The sequence below is a fragment of the Penicillium brevicompactum genome (genome assembly GCF_028827555.1).
Source record: "Penicillium brevicompactum strain IBT 35665 chromosome Unknown utg000005l_segment0_segment0, whole genome shotgun sequence".
In the NCBI taxonomy this organism is placed as follows: Eukaryota; Fungi; Ascomycota; class Eurotiomycetes; order Eurotiales; family Aspergillaceae; genus Penicillium; species Penicillium brevicompactum.
Window position 1 is genome coordinate 304,783 of NW_026623208.1, and position 27,353 is coordinate 332,135.

At 50.4% G+C, this 27,353-nt stretch overlaps 13 protein-coding genes across 13 annotated transcripts; 7 read left to right on the top strand and 6 right to left on the bottom strand.

The window, feature by feature from the left end:
• Positions 1-79: 79 nt before the first annotated feature.
• On the top strand, positions 80-1,627 carry N7506_005921 (uncharacterized protein; the record flags this gene model as incomplete). Its single annotated transcript, XM_056955214.1, has 4 exons — positions 80-218; positions 265-503; positions 557-629; positions 684-1,627. 4 exons carry the CDS (start codon positions 80-82, stop codon positions 1,625-1,627), a joined length of 1,395 nt encoding a protein of 464 aa, XP_056809548.1.
• A 679-nt stretch (positions 1,628-2,306) lies between these two features.
• On the bottom strand, positions 2,307-3,779 carry N7506_005922 (kinase-like domain-containing protein; the record flags this gene model as incomplete). Its single annotated transcript, XM_056955215.1, has 1 exon — positions 2,307-3,779. One exon carries the CDS (start codon positions 3,777-3,779, stop codon positions 2,307-2,309), a length of 1,473 nt encoding a protein of 490 aa, XP_056809549.1.
• A 960-nt stretch (positions 3,780-4,739) lies between these two features.
• On the top strand, positions 4,740-5,432 carry N7506_005923 (uncharacterized protein; the record flags this gene model as incomplete). The annotated part of the gene is made up of 1 exon (XM_056955216.1): positions 4,740-5,432. One exon carries the CDS (start codon positions 4,740-4,742, stop codon positions 5,430-5,432), a length of 693 nt encoding a protein of 230 aa, XP_056809550.1.
• A 479-nt stretch (positions 5,433-5,911) lies between these two features.
• On the top strand, positions 5,912-6,947 carry N7506_005924 (putative inositol phospholipid biosynthesis protein Scs3; the record flags this gene model as incomplete). The annotated part of the gene is made up of 2 exons (XM_056955217.1): positions 5,912-6,784; positions 6,846-6,947. 2 exons carry the CDS (start codon positions 5,912-5,914, stop codon positions 6,945-6,947), a joined length of 975 nt encoding a protein of 324 aa, XP_056809551.1.
• Positions 6,948-7,138: 191 nt separating this feature from the next.
• N7506_005925 (uncharacterized protein) lies at positions 7,139-8,381 on the bottom strand (the record flags this gene model as incomplete). The annotated part of the gene is made up of 3 exons (XM_056955218.1): positions 7,139-7,197; positions 7,262-7,525; positions 7,595-8,381. The coding sequence occupies 3 exons, from the start codon at positions 8,379-8,381 to the stop codon at positions 7,139-7,141; spliced, it is 1,110 nt and encodes a 369-aa protein (XP_056809552.1).
• Positions 8,382-8,795: 414 nt separating this feature from the next.
• Positions 8,796-10,139, top strand: N7506_005926 (putative erythromycin esterase; the record flags this gene model as incomplete). Its single annotated transcript, XM_056955219.1, has 1 exon — positions 8,796-10,139. One exon carries the CDS (start codon positions 8,796-8,798, stop codon positions 10,137-10,139), a length of 1,344 nt encoding a protein of 447 aa, XP_056809553.1.
• Positions 10,140-10,632: 493 nt separating this feature from the next.
• On the top strand, positions 10,633-12,905 carry N7506_005927 (uncharacterized protein; the record flags this gene model as incomplete). Its single annotated transcript, XM_056955220.1, has 3 exons — positions 10,633-10,970; positions 11,060-11,582; positions 11,712-12,905. 3 exons carry the CDS (start codon positions 10,633-10,635, stop codon positions 12,903-12,905), a joined length of 2,055 nt encoding a protein of 684 aa, XP_056809554.1.
• A 1,033-nt stretch (positions 12,906-13,938) lies between these two features.
• On the top strand, positions 13,939-15,791 carry N7506_005928 (uncharacterized protein; the record flags this gene model as incomplete). Its single annotated transcript, XM_056955221.1, has 2 exons — positions 13,939-14,177; positions 14,234-15,791. 2 exons carry the CDS (start codon positions 13,939-13,941, stop codon positions 15,789-15,791), a joined length of 1,797 nt encoding a protein of 598 aa, XP_056809555.1.
• Positions 15,792-16,171: 380 nt separating this feature from the next.
• On the bottom strand, positions 16,172-18,254 carry N7506_005929 (IlvD/Edd family dehydratase; the record flags this gene model as incomplete). The annotated part of the gene is made up of 3 exons (XM_056955222.1): positions 16,172-17,381; positions 17,437-17,591; positions 17,661-18,254. 3 exons carry the CDS (start codon positions 18,252-18,254, stop codon positions 16,172-16,174), a joined length of 1,959 nt encoding a protein of 652 aa, XP_056809556.1.
• Positions 18,255-18,569: 315 nt separating this feature from the next.
• Positions 18,570-19,478, top strand: N7506_005930 (HpcH/HpaI aldolase family protein; the record flags this gene model as incomplete). The annotated part of the gene is made up of 3 exons (XM_056955223.1): positions 18,570-18,723; positions 18,771-18,863; positions 18,913-19,478. 3 exons carry the CDS (start codon positions 18,570-18,572, stop codon positions 19,476-19,478), a joined length of 813 nt encoding a protein of 270 aa, XP_056809557.1.
• A 110-nt stretch (positions 19,479-19,588) lies between these two features.
• N7506_005931 (Zn(II)2Cys6 transcription factor) lies at positions 19,589-21,924 on the bottom strand (the record flags this gene model as incomplete). The annotated part of the gene is made up of 6 exons (XM_056955224.1): positions 19,589-20,192; positions 20,245-20,629; positions 20,691-21,209; positions 21,269-21,666; positions 21,721-21,809; positions 21,868-21,924. 6 exons carry the CDS (start codon positions 21,922-21,924, stop codon positions 19,589-19,591), a joined length of 2,052 nt encoding a protein of 683 aa, XP_056809558.1.
• A 644-nt stretch (positions 21,925-22,568) lies between these two features.
• On the bottom strand, positions 22,569-23,249 carry nut2 (mediator complex subunit NUT2; the record flags this gene model as incomplete). The annotated part of the gene is made up of 3 exons (XM_056955225.1): positions 22,569-22,965; positions 23,070-23,166; positions 23,219-23,249. 3 exons carry the CDS (start codon positions 23,247-23,249, stop codon positions 22,569-22,571), a joined length of 525 nt encoding a protein of 174 aa, XP_056809559.1.
• Positions 23,250-23,560: 311 nt separating this feature from the next.
• On the bottom strand, positions 23,561-26,714 carry N7506_005933 (putative serine/threonine protein kinase; the record flags this gene model as incomplete). Its single annotated transcript, XM_056955226.1, has 3 exons — positions 23,561-25,621; positions 25,674-25,771; positions 25,826-26,714. 3 exons carry the CDS (start codon positions 26,712-26,714, stop codon positions 23,561-23,563), a joined length of 3,048 nt encoding a protein of 1,015 aa, XP_056809560.1.
• Between the last annotated feature and the right edge of the window lie 639 nt (positions 26,715-27,353).

The window sequence follows — 27,353 nt, forward strand, 5'->3', positions numbered from 1 at the left end:
GATATAAGATATGGTTTCCTCGTATTGATGCAGGTGTAAATCAGGCAAAATCAATTGGACCTTGATAAATTTTTTTTCAATGGCCAATCTCATGTCCCAACCGGATGGTGTCCCTCTGAAAACCAAACTTCATACCTTCTATCGCAGCCCCCTTTTTAATGCCATTATTCTTGGCTTGGTGAGCTTTACGCAGCCGGGAATATGGAGTGCCCTAGCTGGTTAGTAACACCTTGTTGGCCGTGAATTGATTTTGACGATTTCCAGGGCTCGGAGCTGGTGGTCTGGCCACACCGTTCTTTGTTAACGCAGCAAATGTTATAACATTTGCTATCATGATTGTGCTGAGTCCTATCTTTGCTATTGCGGGTAATAGATGGAGTTTGAAGTGGGTCCTTGTGGTTGGCACCATTGGATATGCCCCATATTCAGCCTCTTTGTACACAAACAGTGTCTACGGAACACAGTGGTTTATGCTGTTCGGCGCAGCAACTTGCGGAATCTCGGTTCGCATATCTTCTCTACCACAGCCCTCTTCTGTAAGTCTAATAAATTCCAGGCCGCGGCCCTCTGGGTCTCCGAAGCAGCTATTGGTGTCGGATATCCCGAAGAGAACAAGAAGGGAGTTTATAGTGAGTAATTCTCTCCCTACAATCGATGCCCAATTCTAACGAACATACTTTCAGTTGCTATCTGGTTCGGTCTGAACAAAATCGGAACAATCATTGCCTCTTCAATCGAGCTTTCATTGAATCTCGGCAATGACCAGCAAGGGTCAATCAGTTCTGAAACCTATCTCATTCTCATTGGGTTACAATGTCTTGGTTTACCACTTGCGCTATTGATATCGCCAATCAACAAACTCATTCGCAGTGATGGCACCAAACCAGTGATACCAGAGCGCACAACATTTGCCGAGGGTTTCCGTCGATTTTGGCGGATCATGAAGCGTCCTGAACTCGCGGCCTTGATACCCATCTTCTTGACCAGCCAATGGGCCCAAACATACGAGGGCAACTACCTAACAACGTACTTTACTGTGCGATCCCGTGCGCTGGCGTCATTCATAATCACATTTCTTGGCCTGTTCGTCAATATCATCTTTGGTTGGTTTCTCGATTATGACCGTTTGAGTCGGGCTACTCGTGCTCGTGCAGGATGGATTATTTTGGTTGTGGCATATACCGTCACCTATATTTACAACCTGGTGTTGGAAGCTGAGTATGGAAAGGCGAATCCAAGTCCGGTCTTCGATATTGAAACGCCTGGGTTCGCACGCGCCGTCGCGGTGTATTGTGTCTTTTTCATACCTTACAACGCATTTGCCGTGTGGGGTTACTGGATTCTCGGTTGTTTTGATCACAAAATTGAGAACTTGACATTTTCGACTGCCATCTTGCGGTCGGGCGAGTCGTTGGCCAGCACAATTTCTTATGCTCTCGGTGCATCGAAGAGCGTATCGTTACTGAAGAACTTACTCGTCGCTTCGGTTCTCTTTTGGGCTGCTATTCCGACAACTACCTGGAGCGTGTGGCAGGTGAAAGAGCCTAAGAAAATTGACGAAGACAGCGAATGTGTCAACGATGACCCACAGGTGGTGAATGTCGGAGTCAAGGGGTCTGGTATTTGAACACATCTGTTGTCCGATTGTCAGAGTATAAGCACATAGTGTTACCGTATCTCGGGGTTTAAATGACAAGCAGTGTCAAAGATTGGTTACAGTAAAGTCATATGATAATTTGTAGTGGTTTTCACAAAGTCCGCTTGGACAGCGCTCCTCCCGACCTCGGGAGCTTTTAGGATGAGAGGCCCCCAACATCATTGACCGGCCGTCCCGAATCCCCACCCCTTCCCCCTATATTCCTCTTACACTTACCTCAAAGCCTAGTGGCAATGTCTTCTCAAATCTTCAATCGTTTCTTGAACGTGCAATCATTATCAATCCTCCAGGCCATTCTCGTGGCTCTCCTGGCGTACCTCGTCATTCGCACGCATCAATATTTCCCGGAAGAGAACACACTTCTTTTCTTGCCTAAAATATTCCTATTGATACTAGTCATGGTCCTTATGGCTATAGATGCTCTATTCTGAGAGTATGAGCACATGTGAGCAACTCTACCATACCACCTGGCAGTACAGCGCTAATGGGCGTCCGCACAGAAAATAAGGCAGAACTTGTTGAGTGACTTGGAGATAAAAGGCACCGGGAAGTGATCGGCTCATGGGTCCATTTCAGGGGATATTTTCCACCCCGCCTCCCTAGCACTTGAATCTGCTCACTGGGCGACGGCCACTGCCCAGGTGCTCTCCTAGTTCCACACCGTTGCAAATACCCTTCTGATTAGGCTGTACTCGAGATAAAATGGTGGAATAAACTCTTCCACCGTGCGAGTCCACGGGGCTCTCCAGTGGTAACAATGCATGGCCCTGTAAAACTCCCAATATTCCGGCCAAAATCCAGCGAGGCCCCAATCTAACAACACAACAGTGCCATCGGCCCGAACAATGATATTGCCAGTGTGCAGATCCCCATGTGTAAACACGATCTTGTGGTTTTTGAGGGTACGAACAGTCTGGTAAAGCATGTATTCTGAATTGAAAAACATCGATTCCAGGCCTTTCTCTTGCTCCTTTCTGACGAATTCCTTTGGCAGTCGATCTTGCAATGCTTGCACAAGGCCTTCGTTGAAGCTTGCTTCGTTGGGATATGGACCGTAGCTGTATTTGGTGTAATCGCCCAAACCGGCCTCGAAAATGCCGTCTCGACAGGGTGATCCGTCGACTCCACCAATGAAATCCCCTGTGATATTTCGCATTTGGCTCACGTAGTCCCGAAGCTGCTGTACTGTGCGATCTTGGTCACACTTGGGTACGCGGTCCAAATATTGCTCAAGCGGCTCACCCGCCTCGTACGACATAACAATGTATCCAACGCCATCAAGGATATATGCATTGATGAGTTTCGGTACTGCTATGCTCGTGCGTGTAGATGCCAGATGCATCGCTTCGGCTTCTCCTAGGCCCAAACCATGGCCAAACTTGACAACCATGTCTGAATCTGCAAACACAACCCGGGCTCCCATTTTGCCACGGCAAAGATCTTCTGCTTTCTGAAGATCGACGGGGTCAAGCACGAAAGACGGAGGCCCAATCACTTCTGAAAATATCAAGCGAAGTTGACTTTGCTCAATATCTGGCTCTTCGGAGCCAGTGCAGGGAGTGCTCATTGCCGGAGTCATTTGACTCTCTTTCTCCCTTACGTTCTCCGTCCTGGTGGTCTCCATGTCATTTTCCTCGCCTGCAAGGATATCTAGCAATTCCAGACTCAGAATGCTTTTTGGATCTGCCCCACCACAGGGATCTCGAAGAAAGTCTAACTCCGCGGAAAACTCCACTGAGCCACCATATCGGGACGGAATTTGCGAGCCAAGGTATTTATGAAGGTCTTCTGGGTCATTCAAAAGTACCGTATCTTTCAAAAGAGCCTCGTAGATATCAAGGTTTGCGAGATAATCATCACAGGGGTTGATGATATAGGCCGTGCCAAAGACACTAGGATAGTATTGTCGAATGCAAGTGGCCAGCCTCTCAAGGGCGCAGTGAATATACTGCGAAAACATCTCTCGTCCTTTTTGGCCATTCGGAGTCGCAAGTAACTTGAATTCAATCACACAAGAAGCTAGATGGTGTTGTTTATCAGAGCTAGTGGCTGCACTCAACAGAAGCGTTGACAGCTTCTCCATTACAGCAAGACCTAGCTTCACCAATCCAGGAGATCTCATCAAGGAATCGTGAATGGGTGAATTATCTTTGATAGTTCTCTCGTCCACGCTAACCCACAGCACATATTGACCATCATTCGAGGTAACATGGCACAGGTCTAGGTCTGGAAGGATGGATTCTGCCTCGGCAAGGTCTTCCCGGGGGTTAAAAGTGCGTCGCCATGTCAAGTTCTTCTCGAGTGAGCCTCTCGCCCTCGGTAACTGAAGAGCAGGGATTGTGGAATGGATTTTAAGAAACCGTTGATCAATCAGTCAAACCCAGGGTGCTTTGCTCGTCGGAATACCTTTATCAATATCAAATCAATCGTGTGCCTCTCTGCATGCTTCAAATCAACTCCCCAAAGCTCGCTATGGCGGGATTTCTTGAATATCGAAGGTGAGGCTTCCCGGAACCGACAAAGGAGGGCTGAGCTTCTCCAGGGGGCCAGACATTTTGGAACGGTGTGAGAAGGTGTAACCGAACGATATCAGTGAAAATAAAAACAGACCTTTTACTTCAGGTCATATCGAATTTCATCAAAGCCTAAAGGTAATCAAAGTAGATATCACGATTTTCTTGCTTGGGTGCCTGGGGGAGGGATTAGGCGGCAACTCGCGTCTCGAGACTGGTCGGTTGATTGGCCCCGCCTGCCGCCGCCCGGGGCGCCAACTAGGCAGCTGCCCACTGGGGCATTCACCCATAATTCGTGTGGCTCGGTGCTGGCTGTCCCCGCCCAAGGCGCCAGAACCCCTTGAAAACATCGAAAACATCATATGATTCATTGGTTGTTTAGCTTCCTGTGCATCTTTTCATGATTTCCGGGCGTCAATACGCGCCCGCCCAACGAAGTGTGCGCTAACAAGAAAGTAGTCTGATCTTTCAATCACTTAACCGCCAAGCATGCATCATGCAGTGTAGCCTCACTTGCCAGCCGCCGACAACCAAGCCAGATCCTCCATCCTCTTCTGCCACCGCGCATAATGGGAACCCCTTCTTGTGGTATTTCAATCAACATTTTCGGCCGCGGTGATATTGCCTTCGGCGATGGGCCCTCTCACATGGGAATCGCCATCTATGAACTTGGCTCCTCAACATGCGAAATGTATCACATACGCAACCCATCAGACGAAGTCTTCATCTTTGACCCGCGGACACAGCCGATGGAAGACTCGACCCTCAAAGGACGCTGCGAGCTGGTCTTACTCTCTTCACAACAGCAGCAACATGCCGCCAGCCTGCTTTCTTTGTTCGGTGACGATAAATCAAATATTGCTGAGTTCGGCATCGGAAATTGTCAAGATTGGGTTGCCGGTGCTGTTGGACTCCTCGAAGAGGCCGGTGTTTTTTCTCCTGGCGAGGGACAATTCTGGAAGAGCATGATCAATAGAAGATCAGAGGAGATGAAAATCCAATGTCTTCAGGCAGGCAAACATTGGATTGATGGGCCAGAGTCAACCCACGAAGGGGAGCCTGATGCAAGGTTTGCGGATAATCAGCGAGATGAAATGAAACCGATTGGAAAGTTGACTCAGAACGATGCATTTCGAGCGCGAATGCAATCGCTTCTGGGTGCTAATGGTGGCGGAGAGAACCATCAAAAAGAGGAACCTGCGGGACGGTCTGTTTATGTCTCTAGTCCTTTCTTTAGTAAGACGAAACAGGACGAGAGTTGAGGCAGCCCACACTTAGTGTGAGAGGATCAATCTTTAGTTTGCCTTTGTCCTTCATTTCTTTTTATTTATTCTCCGGGGCTTGGAATGAGAGTGTGTACAGAAAATGAGGAGCAAGCCACATCCACTAGTTCTGCCGGGCATCATCTGTTCCAAGATCGCACCAGCTAAGTGGTATATCTATGCATCTGCACCTGAAGATACTCTCTATTTCCAATCGTAATTTATCTCAGGAGTCAGCTCTGCAGGCCAAATCTTGTGAAGTCACCGCCTTGAGGACGCGAGAATATTCTGCCTAAGGCCTGGGGCGGCCTCGGCAAAGCCTGATGTCATCTGTCCAAGTCATCTTCAAGTTTCAAGTTATTCTACTTTGACCTCAATTGCCACAACTATGCTCCTTGCTCAAACTTCAATGTGCTACTGAAAAATACTCGCGCTTTCTCACATATTTCACCTCTTCTCGAACCTCACTGTCCGCAGTCATGGCCGCCGTCACCTCGCGACCGGCGTCACTCCCCGCTGTCGCACTCCTTGTATACCCAGCGACGTTATTACTAGGGTCATTGTTCTCCATACTCTCCCCAACCGCCCGACCTTCGAGAGACTCCTATACCCAGCCTACACCTCCGCTGGCCCCCTCGCTTGCCTCAGACCTGCACCTTTCCGAGAACCCTGTCAATTATTTCGCCCGGAAAAACAATGTTTTTAATATCTACTTTGTGAAGATTGGGTGGCTTTGGACTACAGCCGCCTTTTTATCACTTCTCTTCTTCTCACCTCTGTACTCCTCGTCCCGTCCGCAGTCCGCATCACAACAAGAGACACGGTTCCGACGCACCCTTCAAGCCGTCCTACGCTTCGTGCTCATCACAACCGCATGGTACCTTTCTACACAATGGTTTTTTGGCCCGGCAATCATTGACCGTGGATTTGTCGCCACGGGAGGAAAGTGCGAGCGCGCGTTCGAGGAAGCCGGAAAGATGGGCCTTGGAGGAAGCAACCCGACCGACTTGGAAGTCTTATTCACGGCCGCGACCTGCAAGGCGGCCGGCGGAGCGTGGAGAGGTGGACATGACATCAGTGGTCATGTTCTGATGCTGGTTCTGGCTACAGGCCTTCTGGCATTCGAGGCCGTCGGGGCTAGCGCACCTGCCTTCCTGTCCCGCTTTGGCTTAAATGCAGATGCCGGACGCGATCGCAAGACTAGCGATGCCGATAGCAACCTGCCAGTTGAACCAGTCGAGACCAGTTCTTTTGCGCGAACTTGGACATTGCGTCTTGTGTGGGGTGTCGTCGGTTTGGGCTGGTGGATGCTCTTTATGACCGCAATCTGGTTTCACACCTGGCTGGAAAAGGTTTGTGGACACCCAAGACGCCCTAAGATCTCTTATCCATATGCTGACTTTACTCGGTTAGTGGTCTGGACTGCTTATTGCTCTCAGCTCTGTCTACACTGTCTACATCCTCCCGAGGCGCTTGGATTCTCTGAGAGATGTAATCGGACTTCCTGGGGTATAGATGTCATATTACCCCATCATGTTTTAATAGTAGAAATTACAATGATAGACCGCTGTGTTTTGGGAACAAAAGACAAGCACGGTGGCCGTTGCCAGGCTGCTACCATCTGTGAATTGACAACATTCCATTCCTTTCCAGAAACTGCTTCTTCAATGGTCGACACAACATGTTTTTCGCTGCGCATCCCGGAACTATTCCCATTCCTCAGGTGTCGGTGTGGGTTCCTGGCCCAAGTAGCCAGCTCTGAATGCTTGAGTTAAGATGTGTCAACAGCGAAATGACGCCAATTGTGGGAAAGAGGAAGTTCCACTCACCTCCAGGTATCAACGCTGCCGCATACATGACTCGCGTGATGGGTCTCAAGTCTTCCGGAGTCAGATTCTCAGATATTGACAGCTCCATGTACGGATCCCACGCTGCGATGATGGCATCGGAGTAGCATTTCATATCGACTGAGCGATCTTTTTCCGTGTTCACCTCAGCCTCGCATTGTATACCCATGCATGTACCAAATTCACGAAAGGCCAGCCTGAACTTGATGTTGCGCTCGAGATATTGATTAGTCTCAAACAGATTGTCTGGGGGCAATAGTCAGCAAGATGTCTTTCCCCATATCTTTTCGCCAAATTGCAAGAGGAGCGACTAACACATTTGCTCGAAGCATTTGTTGATCAAATCGGCGGCCCAGTCTTCTGTCCTGGAGAACCAATGTGCTGTCCACAGTGTCATACCCAAATCCAGCGTATCACTTGAGACAAAATGCTCTCCTTTGCGATCCATGGTGCGCTTGTAATCCCCGATCTCCTCTTTCAAGACCTCGCCATCGCCTGCTGCCATCGCCGAGGATTGCAAAAGCCGAAAGACAACATATCCATCAATTGGATCCAGATTACCCTCGGATTTCACCATTGGCTTTGAAAGTTCGATATCCATTTTCCAAATCATCCTTGGCTCAGCTGCTGCCCGATCGATGAAGAACTTTGGGTGAATTGCTTTTGCCAACTGCACAGCGTGACGATTGTATTTGACATCACCTGTTGCCATCGCCATACGGTTCAAAGCAAACATCCACACTGTTAGGTAGTGGTGGTATTGTCCATCGGCATCTGATCCATAATTATCTGTCTTGCCGATTCTCAAGCCGCCACCTAAAGGATTCGCATCGGTTGCACCTGGCAGTCTCGAAAGGCCATCTCGCTGCCTACCTAGGACATCATGGACAGTCTCAATGAGACGATCTGCCAGTATCAAATATTGGTTGTCATCATTCGCATGGTTGTCGCATTTACTGATCTCTTTGTGCATTGTGATCAGGTTGATCACGCCAAAAGCATCTGTCCACAGATATCTTCCGCGGTGGCCGCCTGGCATCGAGGGTGGTGTCCACGCTTTTGGGTTTTCTATGTCGGCGAACCTCCCATAGAGTGACTCCATGGCTTGTCCGAAACGATCAAATCGGGGTGATGGACTGCTGATTGGAAGGGCCATTTTGAGGATACTATGTGCATCGCCAATCGACTCGACCTATGTACAGCTCATCAAATATTTCCAGAGTACAAACGACAATCGCTATTCAAAAAGGATACCTAGTTTTTGGGATGCCCGGATTGACTTCCCGAGCTTCGAATGAAGTCATGATGACTGGTAACTCAATATTCCGGAAGGGGAACAACTTGCTGGAATCGATTCCCGGCGAATCTATCTTTCTGTCACTAATTAGATGGCTACCTTGGCCATGTCCTCTGTTAATCCCAGCTTCATCAGCAACCCGAGGTGTTCCTTGGAGCGAATGCAGCATCATCCCATCCACGCATGCGTTTGATATCCTTTCTGCGCCTACCAACGAGGATGTCTAAACTACAAGAAATGTTTAATTCGGCAGTTGATCCCTTGCCAGAAATTCACGATAAGAGCTTCGCATCTCATTTTGATACTTTTGCTGGGACACAGGTTATGCTTCTAGGAGATGGAAGTCATGGCACATCTGAGTTCTACTCTGCCCGCGCGGAGATCACGAAGCGATTGATCGAACGACACGATTACAAAATGGTAGCTGTTGAAGCAGACTGGCCTGATACGGAAGCTATCGATCGATATGTCCGCCTGCGTCCAGGCCCGAAAGCACAAATTGGCGGAGTCGCAAAAGGATACGAGCCCTTCAACCGGTTCCCAACCTGGATGTGGCGAAACTATGAGATGCAACGGCTTGTCGAATGGATGCGTGATCGCAATCAGAGACTACCACCGGAAAAACGAGCGGGATTCTACGGGCTGGATCTGTACAGCATGGGTGCCTCGATCGGCGCGGTCATTGATTACCTGGACCGAGTGGACCCCCAAGCAAGCAAGAAAGCGCGACAACGGTATGGGTGTCTAGAGCCTTGGATTGATGATCCCACATCTTACGGGCTAGCATCCGTGCGCGGGTTGGAAGACTGCGAAGGCGGGGTGATGAAGATGTTGACAGATCTTTTGGAGAAACGACTTGACTACGCACAACGCGGCCTGCGAGATGGCGATGAGTACCACAGTGGCGAGCAAAATGCACATCTTGTTCGCGATGCCGAGAAATATTACAAAGCTATGTATTATAGCTCGGCAAGTTCGTGGAATCTGCGCGACATGCACATGTTCGAGACCTTGGAGCGCCTCTTGCGGCACAATGAAGGACAAAAGGCGATCGTGTGGGCGCACAATTCTCATGTTGGTGACGCTCGGTTTACAAGCATGGGCTTTCGGCGCAAGGAGTCCAACATTGGGCAGCTGTGCCGTGAGCGACTTGGATCCGACAACGTGACGATTCTTGGGTGCGGAACTCATACCGGAACTGTGGCGGCAGCTCATGAGTGGGACGATGATATGGAGGTCATGGATGTCCGACCTTCCCGTGACGATAGTTGGGAGATCGTGGCACACGACACTGGAATCCCACGGTTTGTCCTAGACCTGCGTCGCAATCGTATAGATCCTGTGCTTCGCTCCGCACTTGCTGCTGAACAACGCCTGCAACGATTCATCGGCGTTATCTACCGCCCAGACACAGAACGAATCTCTCATTACTCGCAAGCGTTTATTCACAAGCAATTTGACGGCTACATCTGGTTTGATGAATCCCAGGCTGTCAATCCTCTGGAGGTCATCCAACCCGACACGCCGCTTGGTAAGGGTGAAACCTATCCGTTTGGTCTGTAACGATCGGCCATGCATATGGAGGAGGACAACGATGCAGCCTTGTGCCATGGACACACACAGACCAGACATGGAAAAAAAAAAAAAAAGCATGGTCTCTCTCTCGATCACAGCAAAACAAAAAGAATGTCTCTCCCTCGGGGAATCGAACCCCGGTCTCCCGCGCTTATCGGTGTTAATGACAAGCGGAAATCATCACCACTAGACCAAGGAAGATGAGATGGCTGAGTTACTGCTCGGCCACTTGGCTGGTTGATGAAGAAAACAGCCGTTGTAGCGTTCATAAACATTAAAACATAAATCGCGCAAATGTCCTTTTTTTGTAAAGACTTGGTCTCCAAATCGAACTTTGCAGGGGGAGACAACAAATAAAAAAAGATTTCACGTGGGTTACAAGCTATTCCCTTTGTGGTTTAGTTTCACTTCGGGACCGAGCATCTCGGCACCGATGGTGCCCATCTGTTGGACTTACCTTTGTCAGCTCTGAGCACTCAGGATGTCTGGTATAACAAGAGGTCATTCATGTCTACTCTGTCAGCGGCGCAAGGTTCGTTGTGATAAGCAAAAGCCATGTGGTAATTGTGTGAAAGCAAAGGCCGAATGCACAGTTGTTCCTCAGCGGCCTCGGGGAAAGAGGAATGCTCCCAGGCCCCAAGGGATTGATCTCATGCGCAGACTTCAAAGATACGAAGATATAATGAGTCGACATGGTATCGACTTTGGTTCCGTTCTTGACGATGAGCGTGGTTCCAGCAGGCCCGAGGTCTCCGCCGACGTACCATCTCCCACACAAAGTGTATCGAGCCACCATTCACCGCGATTGAAAGACAAGAGGTGACTATTTTTTATACCCAACGCTCCTTCCATCCTGACTAACTCTTCAAGGGGCTCGAAGTGGTTTGCCTATTACAATGATGTATGAGCACACGCCGTTGGGCAAAGAGCAAGACTAATGTTACAAACCAGTATCAAACCACCGACAAACTACTTCATGACTACCTAGACGAGGACCCTGAACGGCCTACGGTTCATCGTGCATTTGACGCGATGTTCGACGAAACTATCGGCTTTCCATTTGTTGCAACTAACTCGCGGGCGAGTAACCTTTCGATCCCCACTTCGATCCAAAGCATACAGCTGTGGCAGATATATATCAACAATATCAACCCGTTATTGAAAATCAGCCACATTCCCACTCTCCAGCCCCAAGTCATCGAAGCTGCGACGGACCTTGCTCATGCACCGAAGCCTCTTCGTGCCCTCATGTCGGGGATTTACTTCACAGCTACCAATTCCATGACCGATGAGGAGGTCCAAACTACCTTTGGAGAAAACAAACTCGCCTTCGTGACGAATCTCCGAGAAAACGCCGAGCATGCGCTTCTGAGTACAAGTTTTATGAAGTCCAACGATATCATGGTACTCCAGGCCTATGTGCTATACCTTGTAAGTTTTGGAGAAAATATACTCACTCAGTCTGAACCCCAAGTGAGCTAATCTTGGAATAGATCGGCCTGAGGCTGTATGTAGACCCTCGGTCACTCTTTTGCTATATCGGTATCGCAGTCCGTATAGCCACTCGTCTTGGTTTACACCGAGACGGTGCCCAGTTCGGACTGCCCCCCCTTCGAGATTGAGCAACGGAGACGACTCTGGTGGCAGATCGTCGCTCTTGACAAACGTGTTGCCGACATCACAGGATCACCGACCAGCGCGCTCTCTTCAATGGGCACGGATTGTAGATTCCCACTTAATGTGAATGACACAGATTTACATCCGCACGCCAAAGAGCCTCCTTTGCCATCCACAGGAGCCACCGAGATGACATTCTTCCTCACACGAATCGAAATCACGATCGCGTCCGCGCCTGATGGCATTCGGCCTAGCCCAAGAATCCCGGAGAGCTTCGAGGTGGACAACAGCTCACGATCTGCCCCTTTAGGCAGAAAGCCGACTCGAGACCAATCTTCTCATCTCGATCGCTACTGCACCTACATCGAATCGACATATCTCGCAAAGTGCAACCCGAGCATCCCCATCCATCATTTTACCGCCACCATAGCCCGCGTATCATTGTGCAAGCTTCGAGTTCTCGACTTCATGTGCCGTGATACTTCTCCTACGGATGGCAACGGTAAGCGACGTGATATTGCATTTTCTGCCGCCATCGACCTTCTAGAAGCGGATAATGTAATTAACCAAACGGAAAGTCTCCGAGGCTTCCTGTGGTACAGCCACATGCAAATGCCGCTGCCCGGGTATCTTTTCCTTGCAGATGAACTGCGCCACCGTACTACGGGGGAACCTTGCCAACGTGCGTGGGAAGCTATTATCCAGAGCCCCTACCATCAAGGGCTTAGCAGCAATCTACGAAGCCCTTTGCATGTTGGACTCGGACAGGCGATCTTGAAAGCATGGGACGCTCGTCAAAATGCAGAGACGCAGCTAGGTCGGCCACTGCAACAGCCCGAGTTTGTTGCCGCCCTTCGTGTGAGCATTGCTCAGTATATTTCCCAGCAGAAACCTGCGCAGTCTGGCCCCGAAGATACCGAGGCAAGACATAACCCACAGAACAGTTTCGAGACTTGTCAGATGAATGACGCTGCAGACATTCTGCACCAACAGAGTCCGTTGTATAACCATATGGGTCGAATGAGCGATATTTTGCCATCGATTGAACTGGATTACAACCAAATGGCCTGGACAAATCTTATGCAATCTGGTGCCATTGGTGGATTTTGGGGTGATTTTGATTCCATCGGGCCGTGAGAGAGGTTTATCTCATCATTAATTCCATTCTGTGTGGAATTTGACAATTCGCGGGCAAATCCCATGCTTATGTCTAAACCTGTGCCTCGTTCCCACCGCAAGGGCAATTTATTGTTGAATTGAAACCCACCTTGCGCAAGTTTGATATTCAACTAGCGCCACTCATGACTCGTGAGGAATGGCAAGGTCCGACAAACCGAGCCAGGGCCGCAATTGCCGGCAGCATTGGGGGCGGAAACTGGCTATGGTTAGAGAACAAGCCATTGATCCATTGTTGGTGTGGATAACCTTCCGAACAGTCCCGAATCAGCAGGTACTAAGCATTGTTAGCAGGCGAAAATTGACTTTGCAAGACCGTGCCACCAACTTGGCGCACCGTTAGCTGCGCAACCATCCTTGGCGCCCATCTCTCGCTTATTTTTGAGATAGCCAATAATTCATAGTTTCGTTCAGCCGGTGAACTCTGGTAATCAATAATCAATCCCCACCTGAGGAGATCCAATCCCTGGCAGAAAAGCACTGTCGCTTATGACACAAAGCGGGCTCATAGAGCAGACTTCGATCTCGGATGTGCCGAAACCGGAAAGGGAATGCAGATCAAATTCAATCAAATCAATCAAATCAATCAGATAACACGGCCCCGGGGAGGGTCCACCTAGTCCGCCCTCGCTAGATTGGACTTTTCCTGTCAGCACTAGCACGGTCGTACCGCTAAATTCCGTGGATTAGCTCGGGACTTCAGTTCACTTTCATTAAAACAAAATGGATCATCACCGGGGATGTCCTGAAACAGAATAGACGGCAAACCAGTTTCCGTCTAACCCCCCCTTGTTCTAGCCAAGCTCCAGTAAGCTTCTGTCGGTCATAAGATCTAGCTTTTGAAATTTTCTGTTACGCTGCGCCAGGTTGTGACGGCTGGAATATCAATCCCCGAACGAGCCTCCACCTGGGCAAATCGATACTTTCTCTGCACAAAGTTTGACCGAAATCATCGCTCGCGTCAAACGGGCATTCTCATCTCTCACTAGACACCATGGCTGTCAGAAAGCGCTTTGTTAACCCTTTTGCGCGCAGGGAATCTGTCGATCAAGTATCGGCCGATGCGCACGACATTGAAAACCCCGAGTCCAAGCCTCCCTTTGAAAAGACACACGAGGCCGACCACCCCTTGGATGAGGATATCGTCGATGAAAAGGCACAGGGTGGTACTCAGAAAGCCCAGGCGAGTACCCAGGCGTGGACGAAGAATACTTTGATCGCAGCCTACGTTCTGTAAGCACCGTCCTTTTCCCTGTCCACGCTCTATACAACATCTAACACCTTCCTAGCGTCTGGGTTGTCAACTTCTTGGAGTATTTCAGCTCCGGGCTTCTTAGCGTCCTGTCGCCCTATATCTACAGTGGCTTTCAATTACACTCTCTCACGGGTTTGACAAGCGTTATCGCCTCGCTGGTCTCTGCACTGATCAAATTCCCATACGCAAAACTCATGGATATTTGGGGTCGGCCCCAGGCCTTCGCACTTGGTGTTGGATTCCTGACTCTGGGACTTGTCATGATGGCTGCTTGTCAGAATGTGCAAACTTACTGCGCAGCCCAGGTGTTCTACCAAACTGGGTTCAGCATGATTGATTTCTCCATGACAATCTTCATTGCTGATACCACGGCATTGAAGAACCGTGCCTTTTGGATCGCCTACGCCGCCTCCCCGTATCTCATTACCCCATGGATCTATGGCTATGCCGCCGACGAGATTCTCGCTCCCAATGGAATTGGCTACCGATGGGGATTCGGCGTCTTCGCCATTATTATGCCCATTATCAGTGCTCCTCTTTGGGGTATCTGGTACTACATCCAGAAGAAGGCCGAGAAGATGGATTTGACAGAGAACAAGAGCAGTGGTAGAACCTTTTTCCAGTCTGTCATTTTCTACTGCATCGAGTTCGATGTCATTGGCTTGCTCATCATTGCGACTGGCTTCTCGCTGTTCCTCTTGTCCTTCAACTTGTACTCCTATCAAGCCGATCAATGGGCTTCCCCGATGATCATCTGCTTCGTTGTCTTCGGTGTCGCGCTGATTGTTGCCTTCACTATCTGGGAAAAGTACTTCGCCCCAGTGAAGTTCATGCCATGGGAGCTCATCCAGAACCGCACTGTCTTCTTCACCTACTCCATGGTGGTGTCATTATACCTCGCCTGGTATATTTGGGATAGTTACTTCTATTCCTTGCTTCAAGTCCTCTTCTACCAGACGGTTCAGGAAGCAACTTACATTTCCAACATTTACACCATCGGCTCTTGCTTCTGGTGTCTTGTGTTTGGAGCCATTCTTCGCTACAATGGTCGCCTCAAGCTATGGGCCATCTGCTTTGGTGTTCCCTTGACTATTCTTGGAGTCGGCCTCATGATCAAGTTCCGCCAGCCCGATGGGTACATTGGTTACATTGTGATGTGCCAGATCTTCGTTGCCTTCGGTGGAGGTACCCTTGTCATTTGCGAACAAATGACTGTCATGGCTGTTTCCGCTCAACGAAACATTCCCGCCGTCCTGGCTATCGAAGGCGTGATTGCCAATATCGGTGGCGCCCTCGGAGGCACCGTCGCTGTCGCTATGTGGACTGGAATTTTCCCCGTCAGGTTGCAGGCTTATCTCCCTGCATCTGCTCAGGCAGACTTTGCTTCTATATATGGTAGTCTGGACATCCAGCAATCTTTCGCAAAGGGATCGCCGACTCGTGATGCCATTGACCATGCGTATGGTGATACCCAGCGCCTTATGCTCATCACTGCCACCTGTCTCTATCTTATCACTTGGGGCTCTTGCTTCTTCTGGAAGGATATCAATGTTAAGAAGATGAAGCAGCAGGTGCACGGTGTTCACTTCTGATTGAATTCGCCGTAAACCATGAAGTATTGAAGACATGTGGTGATGACGGGGTTCTATATAGACTAACTAAATTTAATAATACCGCCACCTTGATTTCCTCCAAGCCTTTTGCCCATGCATTCATCTAGGTTCTATTCATGGATCAACCCGCGCTTCTTTCTGAATCTACTTGAATTTTGTAGCAATTTACCTGGCCCCCTTCCAACGCCATGGGTCAGTTTACCAGACTTTCATTCCTCGGTACACAATGTTCAACCTTGGGGAAAATTCACCTAACATTGGATATTTATTGAATGACCTCATGAAATGCAATTATGTCAATGTATTCGTAAATGTCCAATATTGATGCATGTAAACTCGATACAGAAAGATCAAAATCTTTAGTGATTATGACGAAGCGGTGGGCCCTCCTGTGCAAGCCGCTGGAATTTGACAGCCTTTCGCAACACCATACCCTGGCTCAATTGATCTGTTTCCTGGCGGAAAATCTCTTGCCATGGAGTACCGCTCGGAGCAATGGAGTAGCCATCAACGCCAAGCACCTTCCTCCGCTCGGCAATCTCTTCATCTGTGATGAGAATGTTGACTTGACGTTTCCGCAAGTCAATACGGAGTCTGTCACCATCTTTCAAAATTGCAAGATTTCCTCCAGCCGCAGCCTCGGGGCTAGCATTCAATATGGAAGGTGACCCAGATGTTCCTGATTGTCTTCCATCTCCAATGCAGAATAATCCATCGATACCTTCCTTCAACAGACGACCAGGTGGGTGCATGTTCACAACCTCCGCTGCTCCCGGATACCCGATCGGTCCCACGCCACGCATAACCAGGATAGTATTCGCGTCGATATGTGGGGAGTTCTCAAGGCGATGTTCATAGTCTTCCGGGCCGTCAAATACCACAACCGGGCCCTCAAATGCCTCGGGGTCGTCGGGGTTTGACAGGTAGCGCTTGCGGAACGACGGGGAAATGACACACGTCTTCATAATGGCAGAGTCGAATAGATTTCCCTTCAGATGAGCAAATCCAGCGTCCTTCATCAAGGGCTCGTCGTATGACTTGATCACTTTGCGGTCCCAGGTATGCTTTCCACGGACATTCTCAGCCATTGTCTTGCCATTGCATGTGATTGCGTCTCCATTAATCTTGCCCTGGTCCAGGAGTTCGGCCATAATTGCAGGAAGACCACCAGCGCGATAGTATTCTTCGCCAAGGTATTCTCCGGAGGGTTGCATATTCAATAGTAAAGGAATCTTGGAGCCGAGATCATCCCAGTCATCCATGGATACCTCTACGCCTGCGTGCTGGGCGATGGCATTGATGTGAATGGGGGCATTGGTACTACCACCAATTGCAGCGTTGGCCACGATTGCATTCTCGAAGGCCGCGCGTGTCATGATGTCAGATGGCTTTCGGTCTGTCTCTACCATCTCCACGATTCGCTTGCCTGTTTCGTATGCACACTGGGCTCTGTGGCGATAAGCAGCTGGAATGGCAGCGGAGCCGGGAAGAGCCATTCCGAGAGATTCTGCGAGGGCGTTCATCGTGGACGCGGTTCCCATAGTGTTGCAGTGGCCCACTGATGGTGTTCTAGAGGCTCAGTTAGCTTCAACCTCCATAGGTGTATGCTTTCATCGGTACTCACCCTCTGGCGATGTAGTCCATAAATTCGTTGTCGTCAATTTCTCCAGTAGCATATAGTTCTCGGCCGTGCCATAGCACGGAGCCCGCTCCAGTCAATGCCCCCTTCGAGTACCCATTAAGCATGGGTCCCACGTTCATACATATAGCAGGGACGTTCTGTTTGGTCTATCAGTAAAAGGCTCATCTCATCGCAATCGCGAAAAAAAGAGGAGAAAAAAAACGCACCATTGTAGCCGCAGCCATCAAGCAAGCCGGCGTGGTTTTGTCACACCCGGTCAGCAGCACGACACCATCCAAGAAATATCCGGTCAGGATTTCCACCAAGCCGAGATATGCCAAATTACGATCCAAGGTAGCAGTCGGCCGCCTTGACGTTTCCTGGATGGGATGTGTAGGGAACTCAAATGGAATACCGCCAGCAGTCCGAATGCCCTCTCGCACGCGTTTGGATAATTCGATATGATGGCGATTACAAGGAGCAATATCCGAGCCTGTCTGCGCGATTCCAATCATCGGCTTGCCAGACATGAGCTCCTCTTTGGTGATACCATAGTTGAAGTATCGCTCCATATAAATAGCCGTCATGCCGGGATTACTCCGACAGTCGAACCATGCAGACGAACGAAGTGTCCGGCCAGGCTGCCGGACAGGAACTTGGGCATTCTCGCCATTTGCAACACCCATTCGAGTCTCCAATTCTTGGTTGCGTCGGCGCAGAGCCTGCAGCTCACTTAGACAGTCTTCGATGTTGATAGACTGGGGCTGGGCGTCGTTGCTGCATGAGCAGCCCTCGCAGGACTTTTTGTCAGAACAGGCCATGATGTGGGATGTGACACTGATGGATGTGGGGGGTCACAATGAGATTATATATGGAAGCGTCTCCATTCGTGCTTTGAAATGCGGAGTGCAGCCGGGAGAAACTTTCCGAACCATTTTCCGAATACAGTTTCTAGAGGATACCGCGTCTGTGATTGGCTGAGGGTAGAGAGCTGCCGAGAGGGTCGCCCTTCGGGATGTCAAGCTCCGTCGCTCGGATCATCAGATTCTCCTATAGATTTATGAGCATCGGATCAGTTGACAGTTGGTGAAATCTTTCCAAGGTCCCAAATCACTTGCTTCTTGACACAAATAAAAATGCAAGGCCTTAATCGCGTCAAGACAGTACTAGACAAGGGCGAGCTCGCCCTAGGTGTGTGGCAGCTGTTACCCGGTAGTAACATGTCACGCACTCTCGCCAGAGCTGGGTACGATTGGGTATTGGTGGACTGCGAGCATGGAAACATCGATGGTAAGTGAAGTCACTTAGCATGAGTACCAACAGCTAACAATCTTCAGATGCCGCGATGCATGAAGCCGTCCCCGCCATCACGTCATATGGGGTGAGCCCAATTGTACGGGTTCCGGACTTCCAGTCCTGGATGATCAAACGTATGCATTGCATCCCGGTTCAATTTGCATTTTACTCATCTTGAAACAGGTGCCCTGGATGCAGGTGCGCATGGGGTTCTCGCACCTCTCGTGCGAACAGTGGAAGACACAAAGGCATTTGTTGAAGCCTGTCAATTCCCACCGCAGGGCAAGCGAGGCTTTGGATCACCTTTCCCAATGGATCGATTTGGCCGCAATGTATCAGCAACACAGTACCTCACCGAGGCCAACGCCAATCTGTTACTTGCTGTCCAAATCGAGACCAAGGAAGCATTTGATAGTGTCGACGCCATCGCTGCCGTTGATGGGCTCGACGTGTTGTTCGTTGGACCCTTTGATCTGGGTAATGGCATCGGCCACCCTGTGCTAGGTGCTACTTTTGCGCCTGAATTGGAGCGGGCTATCGAAGTAATCATGAAGGCCGCGCACAAGGCGGGCAAGAAGGCCGGTATCTATTGTGGGAATGGGAAACAGGCGAAGCAATATGCCGACTTGGGCTATGATTTGGTCAACGTTGTGACCGATGTTGGTGCTCTGACTAGCTCGCTGGCGAGTGAGATGGAGATCGTCACTCAAAAAGCCGGCAAGACTGCCTCTGGTCCGTATGGTAGCTAAAAGCGCAGTATTGCAAAATCAAAAGAAATTGGACCATCCGCTCTAGATTGGCATTTTTTCTGCTGTTTTATGCATAGAAGATCATAAAAGTTCGACCAGGACACACTTCTTTACACCCCTAATGAGTGCCAGAATGCATGTGACTCGACGTCGACTTGAAAACCTTGGGCTATAGCTTCAAGGTCAAGGTCCGATAGTTCCAGGTTCATCAAAGATGAACTAAACTCCGAGGCACGCTCTGTCAGACCCAGTTCTCCGGGGAGGTTTGCGGATGCCTCCATGACAAGATTCTCCCTTGGGAGGCTTTGGTTGGTGTCCACAGCCTGGTCGTTCTCATCAGTACTTATTCCCAGGTGAGATATCAACTTGTCAAGATTCTCGCTTGCTTTTCCTGCCGCTGCATAGAGACGTGTATGCTCAGTAAGAATGCTGCGACACAAGACCAGGGATTGGAACACAGATGAGTTGCTTCCTTTCTGTGCGACTATCCGTGCATGGATTGTTGCACTAATGTATGTGGCATACGAGAGCATGTATGGTGCTGTGCTGAGAGAGAAATGCTGAGAGTAATCGTGAAGAATCTGCATGATTTGATTGGCGGCGGCTGTACATGCATTTACCGATTCGTGAGCAGTTGCCGGGTTTATCACGCCGCTCTGGCCACCGGTAATCAGTGGACGATGTACGAGGATGACTAGCACATTGAACAGGGCGCTGGATTTTTTTTTGAGCGGGTGGGTCTTCGTTTTAGTATGGATGAACTTACAGCAGACAGGTGGATTGAGGTAGGAGTACAGCCTGGGCTGGGGCTGAGAGATAGTCAAGTTGAAGTGGGAGGCTTTGACGCCAGATCCGTAACTGCGACTTGATGTCCTCTGACACTGTGGCCCTATTGGCCGAGGTTGATTCACGAGACTCAGAGTAGATCTCGCGTTGAATACGTTCGACAATGGTTGTCAACTCACAGAGCTTAGTGAGCAAAGACACGTTGAGAGAAGGAACCGCACATTGGGGCTTGGTGGCCATGTATGAAATATCTTGAAACGGCTCCAACTCATCATAGTCATCTAGAAAATCCATCGAGGCTTTCATATTGACGTGGCTGAGAAGTATGGGCCTTCCTTGGAAAAGGCATTGTATTTTATCAATCACTGTCAAAGGGTTAGCAAATGTGCTCAGGGGATAATGACAAGTAAGAAATTTGTATCTCACGGTATGCTCCCCACAGGACTCTCTTTCTGATTTCCAGCTCCTCGGCTGAGATGCTGTCCACTGTAGGCAGCACGTGGAGACCAAGATCAATAAACATATTGAATGCATTACCGGCATACAGCCATGACAAACTTCGCTCGTCGCATCTGGAAAACAGCGCATTGGACATAATGAGCAATGCCTGGAGTGTTGTTATCTCGCTTTTATCAAAGCAATCTCGCAGCAGTTGAGTAAAACGTTGGCGAAACTTCCATCCTGCCGTACTTGGGTCGTTTGGGTCGGATCGGAGCTCTAGTCGAGGGCAGTGCTTTGAGACCACAAAGAAAATGGCGTTCAGCAACAACTTAGAAAAATATGGCCCCTGGCAGGCCATATCTCTCATAAATACTGGTCGATATATGATCTGTGCCGTGTAAAGCTGGCGGCTCCAGTAGATCGAAAGAAGATGCATACCAATCTCAGGATCAACGTCATCAAAGTCAAGCTTCCCTGCAGCGAGATTCAGCGGCTCTAGCTGTCCTGGTCATTGTCATCATTAGTACCATGAGGTATTGAGGGCTTTGCTGGATCAGACTAACTCTGTCTTGCTGTTTGAGAAAACAAAAAATGCCGCGTTGCTTCCTGGTTAGATTGACCACCGAGCCTATTTTGCTCAATATGGTTTGCACTTGTATCATCGTAGACTGTGCTAGTTGGACCGTGATACAAGGATGTGTTTCGGTGGTCATTTTCCGGGAGTTCTGGATGTGACGCATCTCTAACCAGATCAGAGGTAAAATCGTTTCGTGAAAGGCCAATGCCCCCAACCCTCGAAGAAGGCAATGGAGTTCGCGGTGTGCTGGCTGCCGTAACAGAGCGATCTGTCTCTGAATGGGGTCTGCCAGGGCGAACGACGGTTCCAGAGCTCAGCTGAGCACATTGCTTTCTTAGAGCTTCATTCTCTAGCTCCAATTCAGCAATTCGGTTGTTCGTTGGTCTGTACCGGGAAAATTAGCACAACACTTGTTGTCTATGAAGAGATGATACTTACCTTGGTTTACTTTGAGTGACTCCTAGTTGGCAACTGACACCCTTAGCTAGACAATTACCACACTGTGGTTTCTGCGCGTCACACTTCAACTACTCCAATCTGGTGATCAGTCTCCACTGCCTACTCAGCGACTCGTGGAATGTGTACCTTCTTCTGTCGACAATACACACAGGCCGCTGCGGACCTGTTTCTCCGAGCTGGCATGCTTCAGGTAGTTCATGGTCTCCGGAAACTCTCATCCCGAAATCTTCGGGTGTGCAAACTGATGACGTCAGCGATCTATTAGCCCACCCCGGCCATACTCCGAATTGACCTCGGGAATGTTTACTTGACCCTCCTCAAGATACTACATCGGCGCGTGTATGTACCTTGCAAGAGACGGATATTCTCCAGCTGCAATGATCGAGAGTATGAGATATCCAAGCATGAGATCTGGTCAAACCTTTGATTCTGGCCACCACGTACAGTTTTTGGATCGCATTCAGTACAAGAGCACAATCGGGGGTGTATCTGTAACCTGGCCTGGATGTGGTTACTGGTACAGGGTGTCTTCTCAACCTTGGAAAGGCGCAAAATCAGAATAGTTAAATACAACATTGTGGATTCACAACGTTCTACCCGTGGACCCAGATGTGCGCATCTCCCCAGTGTGTGTAGTGTAAGCAAAATGTTGTAGAATACCGTGGTGATTCTCTAGCCTCCAAGGGCCTCATATCTAAACCAAGAACGCCAATCTCGAGATGCACCGCAAGCGCCAAGCTAAAATGCAATCAAAACAACCCCAAAAGAATCTGCAGCTGCCAATCCAAGCTGTCAAATATAAGCTCAACCCAATTCAGCGAGTGATTTCAGTTTCCTGTCTCTTCCTCAACCTTTCCCCCAGATGCCTTGACCGCACGATCGACTTCAGCACGGCACTCGGGCATGGCGCTGCGCATTTCGCGCGCTAAGACGTCCCTGAACCCGGCGAACGCCAGACGCTTCCCGTGCAGGTCTTGATTACCGCGCTGAACAAGCTCGACGAACTCACGGGTGTAGATGTCCGGGTTGCGGGCGGAGTCGACGTAGTCGATGATCTCTGGGGGAGCTGAATGTTGGCGAGCAGAGGGTTGGAGGGGTCGGATTCTGGTAGGGGTTCGTGGGATTTTGGGGGTTCGGTGTGCGTTGAAAGTGTTGAGAGGGCGAGAGTGAGGCTCTTTCTGTGATTCGGACCTCGTGTTAGCTTTGTCTGGTCTTGCTGTGGTTCTGTGTTGGTTGTCGCGAGTGTTTTGAGTCCCGCGTGAGATGATATTTGGAAATATGTGTGCAGTTTTGAAATGGGCTTTTAGTCGCCAATTGAGGTGACGTACAGTTTGCGCGTAAGCTCTTGTTGTGTCTCTGGTCCTAGGTAGCCGTGGACAGCGCTTTGCATCTCGAAGAGGTGCTGAATGACATCTTTGAGGTCGTCTGGGGAAGTGGTTAGTGGGATGCGCCTGGAGCTACGGCGGAGGATGCTTACCATCGATTGTTTTCAGCGTTACAGGTGCCATTGCGTATTGTATGTAACGTGAGGGCTAGCTGTGAATGAGATGAGGTTTCTCTTGATCTTGCGGGGGAGAAACAAAGGCGGTGTCGGCCAGATCTAGACGCCGTAAGTAGGCTATTTTCCACTACAGCTACAGCAACAAATCAATTTACGTGGAAAGAAATCCAATAAGAACCTATATCATGTCCAAAATTTCACTGTCTATATATGCATAGCTCGAGGGAGCCAGTGATCCCCCCAAGTTGCGCCCGCAGGGCGAACACACTTAACACGCTGAAAACGCATTCATGTGAAACAAGCCTTCTTTCTCATACTTTACACTTCCCGTGTCCTCAGGTTCGGGAATTTCGGGATCTCAATCTCTGTTTCCATCTCGATTCCAGACAGGCTTGGGAACCGCTTGCTGAAGTTAGCCTCCCAGTCTTCTCCGGGGCTTTGCGGGGTCGCCTGAGAGGGCGGACGATTGTCATTGCCAGTCCCCGGTCGCGAGGTCTCGCCGCCAACTCGCAGGTTCTTGGGCTTTGGTGGCGCAGTTGGGCGAGCGACAGTTCGTTGTGTAGATTGGTAACCGGTGGAGGCAGATTGTTGAAGTCCAGCCGGCGCGCTGGCGCCGTCTCGACGATCCGGGGGTGTCATTGCGCTCTCGCGAGCGCTGTAGGAAGGACCTGGGGTTCGAGAAGTGGGTATTTGAACAGGTGGTTTAGACGCAGCCTCGCTCTGCTTTGCCTGCAAAGAAGAGGAAGTCTCTGTGAACCGGCCATAGCCAGTAGCAGTCTTGGGGACCGCTGGCTTTTCAGACTCCCCGAGCAATGACTGCACCTTGTTTTGGATGGTCCGAGAACGGGGTCCATCCCCTGGCGCCCGGCCACCTGCATCGCCTTTTTCGGCGACCCGGCGGCGATACTCCGCTGCGGCATTAGCGACTCGTTTCTCCTCCTGGGAGAGTCGACGGCGCTCGAGTTCTCGGCGCATCTCCGGGGAGATGTCGTCGCGGTCTGCATCTTCCAGCGCAATCTCATCATTTGGCGAATTGGCACCGGAGCCTGAATCAGAGACCCCGATCAAACTCTGCTGGGGCGCTTCTTCTGCGGACGGCGTCGAAGGCTTGTCTTGGTTGCCAGCCTCGAATCGGCGGAACGCATCTCCGAATCGACCAGCAAACAGATTCTTGCCTCCGGAGAGAGACAAAGTGGAAAGACTGCCACGCTTGTTGTGCTTGTGACTTCCACTCGAGCGCTTCTCGCGCTTGCGGTTGCTTTCTTCTTCTTCCATCGCGCGCAGGTAATCTACGTCAGATGAAATATTGGCCCGATCAGATTCGCGGTCTATGTCCGTGCGAACTGAGCGTAACGGTGCCCCGCCCTCATATTGCATCCGCGACATGTCAAGCGAGGCCCGCGGGCTCTCAGAATCACGCGGCATGTCGTATCTCGCCCCGGACTGTACAGACAAAGGTCGACCCTTTCCAACCGCAGATCTAGAGCGCACTGCGTGGTCGTTCACCTCTAGTGCAGATGGCCGTCTCAGTGTTTCCATGGAAGGACGGGCGGAGCTGGAGTGGGTAGATAAACGATCGGTTGATATCTGTGGGCTTTCCTCTGGCTTCAAATTTGATGCAGTAGGCGATCGCGCTCGACGAGACCTAGCTGCTCTCTGTTCTTCTTCCGCCGTCCACGGCTGACTAGAAGATCGCTGTTCATTATCCGAGGAGGGGAACCGATAGATCGGACGGTTTGCAATTTTCGGCTCCGTCAAACGAGGGGTCGGGGCGGGTGAAGTCATAGTACCCGTCGACACCATCGCAGGTCGCTGCGGAGTAGGCTGGTACAAGGGCGTGCCCTGTCGAGGAGCTTCGCGAACAACTGGTGCACGTACAGGGGAAGCGTGTGACGGCCGCTTGTATACTGGATTGGGCGTGCGTTCAGGCGAGGCACGTCGGGCAAAGGCGTCATCGGCCAAGGCGTTGGTGAGTCTCTGCGAAAGGTCATCGTCCTCCGCTTTGGGTTCAACTGTCGGCTCAAATTCGAATTTGTCACCCTTTTCATGCAATATGTCGAACTGATCGAGGGATGGGAATCGCCTGGCCGCCTCTTCTGCGGTCTTCTTTCGGGCCGCATCGCCATCCAAGGCAGCAAATGGATCATTTGAGGAACTACTAGCACCACCTCTGTGCGGTAAGGAGCTTGGGCGTGAAGAGTCGCTCTCGGATGCATGAGATTTCCCTGGTCGGCCACGGCGCATAGGCGCGATTTCCGGGATGATCTCTGTTTCCTGCACCGGGGGCGAGAATTTTGCACCGGGGGCGGGAGCTTCTGTGGGAGTTGGAGGTAATTCCTGGTACTTGCGTGCTTCTGACATGGAGCGATTGGAGTATATCTATCCTTCGGTCAGTATAAGGTTGTCATCACAACAGCGCAAAGCAACATACGTCTTTGATCGGCACCTCTTTTCCTTGCATTTTGCACACTTCGCGCACGACCTCGTAAATATTGGGTCGATTCCGTGGGTCTTCCTTCAGCATTGAGCCTACATGCCTCAATTAGCAATCTGCGTCAGCAGTGAGATATGTCCCCAACTTACCGATGAACAGCTTCAACCGGCTCGAAAATGAGGGGTAGGAGGGGTATTTAAAGGTCGCGTTCAAAATAGCCATCTGTCCAACCTCTTCAAAAGGAGTTGTGTAGTAACATAATTTGTACAAGAACACACCAAGTGCCCATATATCACTCTTCTCGTCGATGGGCTGCTTCCGATAGACATCAATCATCTCTGGGCTGCGGTACTGCAACGTCGTGTGTCGCTGCACATCATCCTCAATCAGTCGACCCTCAGCAGCAGAGGTAGCCGCCGGGCGAGGGGGTGCCGATGATCCAAAGTCGCAGAGTTTGTAGGTGGCGGACGGGCCCTTGCCCGAGATCAAAACATTCTCAACCTTCAGATCGCGGTGCAAAAGAGGTGGTTTGAGGTAATGCATACAAGCAACACCCTCCGCGACATCGGAGAAGATCTTCACGATCTCGGGCTCCGTCAGGCGATGCTGAAGCCGGGTGTTCATAAAGTCAATAAGACCACCCCCGGCGCAGTACTCCATAACCAGGAACACCTCATATCCGCCCCCACGCAACTGCGAGGCATGCGAATCAATGTATTTCACAATATGCCGGTGCCCCTTGAGTTTCTTCATGGTTTCCACCTCGGTGCGCATGTTGGCCAGAGCCGCCTTGTCAGGGACAGCGACTCGCTTCAGCACTGCGGTCTCGGTGCCATTGACGGGCTGGGGTAGTCGCACCACGTAGACATGAGCGAAACCACCTTCCGAGAGATATTTCTCAACCACCACGCGGTGGCTGCCGACCTGGATCTTGGTGCCCGGAAGCAAGGTCCCCGCAGGAGCTGCCACTGCGGCAACGGGGTTATAGGTGGGGAACGCACGAGACGTCGCGGAGTTTCCATGGGATTGAGTAGACATGGTGGCAGAATGCCCTTCAAGGGCAGCTCGTAAATCGGTTCTCGGTGGCTAGCGACGCGGCATAGGTAAAGAGGGAGGAACGGGGGGTGGAGGTCAAGGTTGGCGGAACTTGGTGCCTGGAAGGAGGGGGCTAAAGGACAGACTGGTGGGGAGGCGGAGACACGGGGTAGTACCTGACTACCAGACTATGAAATGAAGACCAGAAAGTTCAAGTTTGAGATGAGGGCGAAAGCGAATGATCAACTTGGACATTGGAATCCGAGGCCGAAGATTATCCAATCACCGACTGCGGATCACGTTCTGCCAACTCTTGTCCAGCCTACGGGGGGTGGTATACTTCAGTCCTGCAACTACTGTGATTGTAAGCCTTCATATTCGTCCTATTGAACTACTGACAAGGGCTTTGTATTTCAGTCCTGGTCCAGGATAAACCAAGGTTGTCGGGGTCACTCCCAAGTGTCAACTCGCAGGTCATGTATCCTCGTCTCATGTTCCGATCATGGGACATCTCTACATATTACAGCACTGCAGTGATGGCCATGAGCACGCTGCCCATCGTTCCCTTGCGCTTCCACTAGATTCTCAACAATCCTCTCATCGACTCAAACACCTTGGACCCACTAAGCTCACCCTATCTGG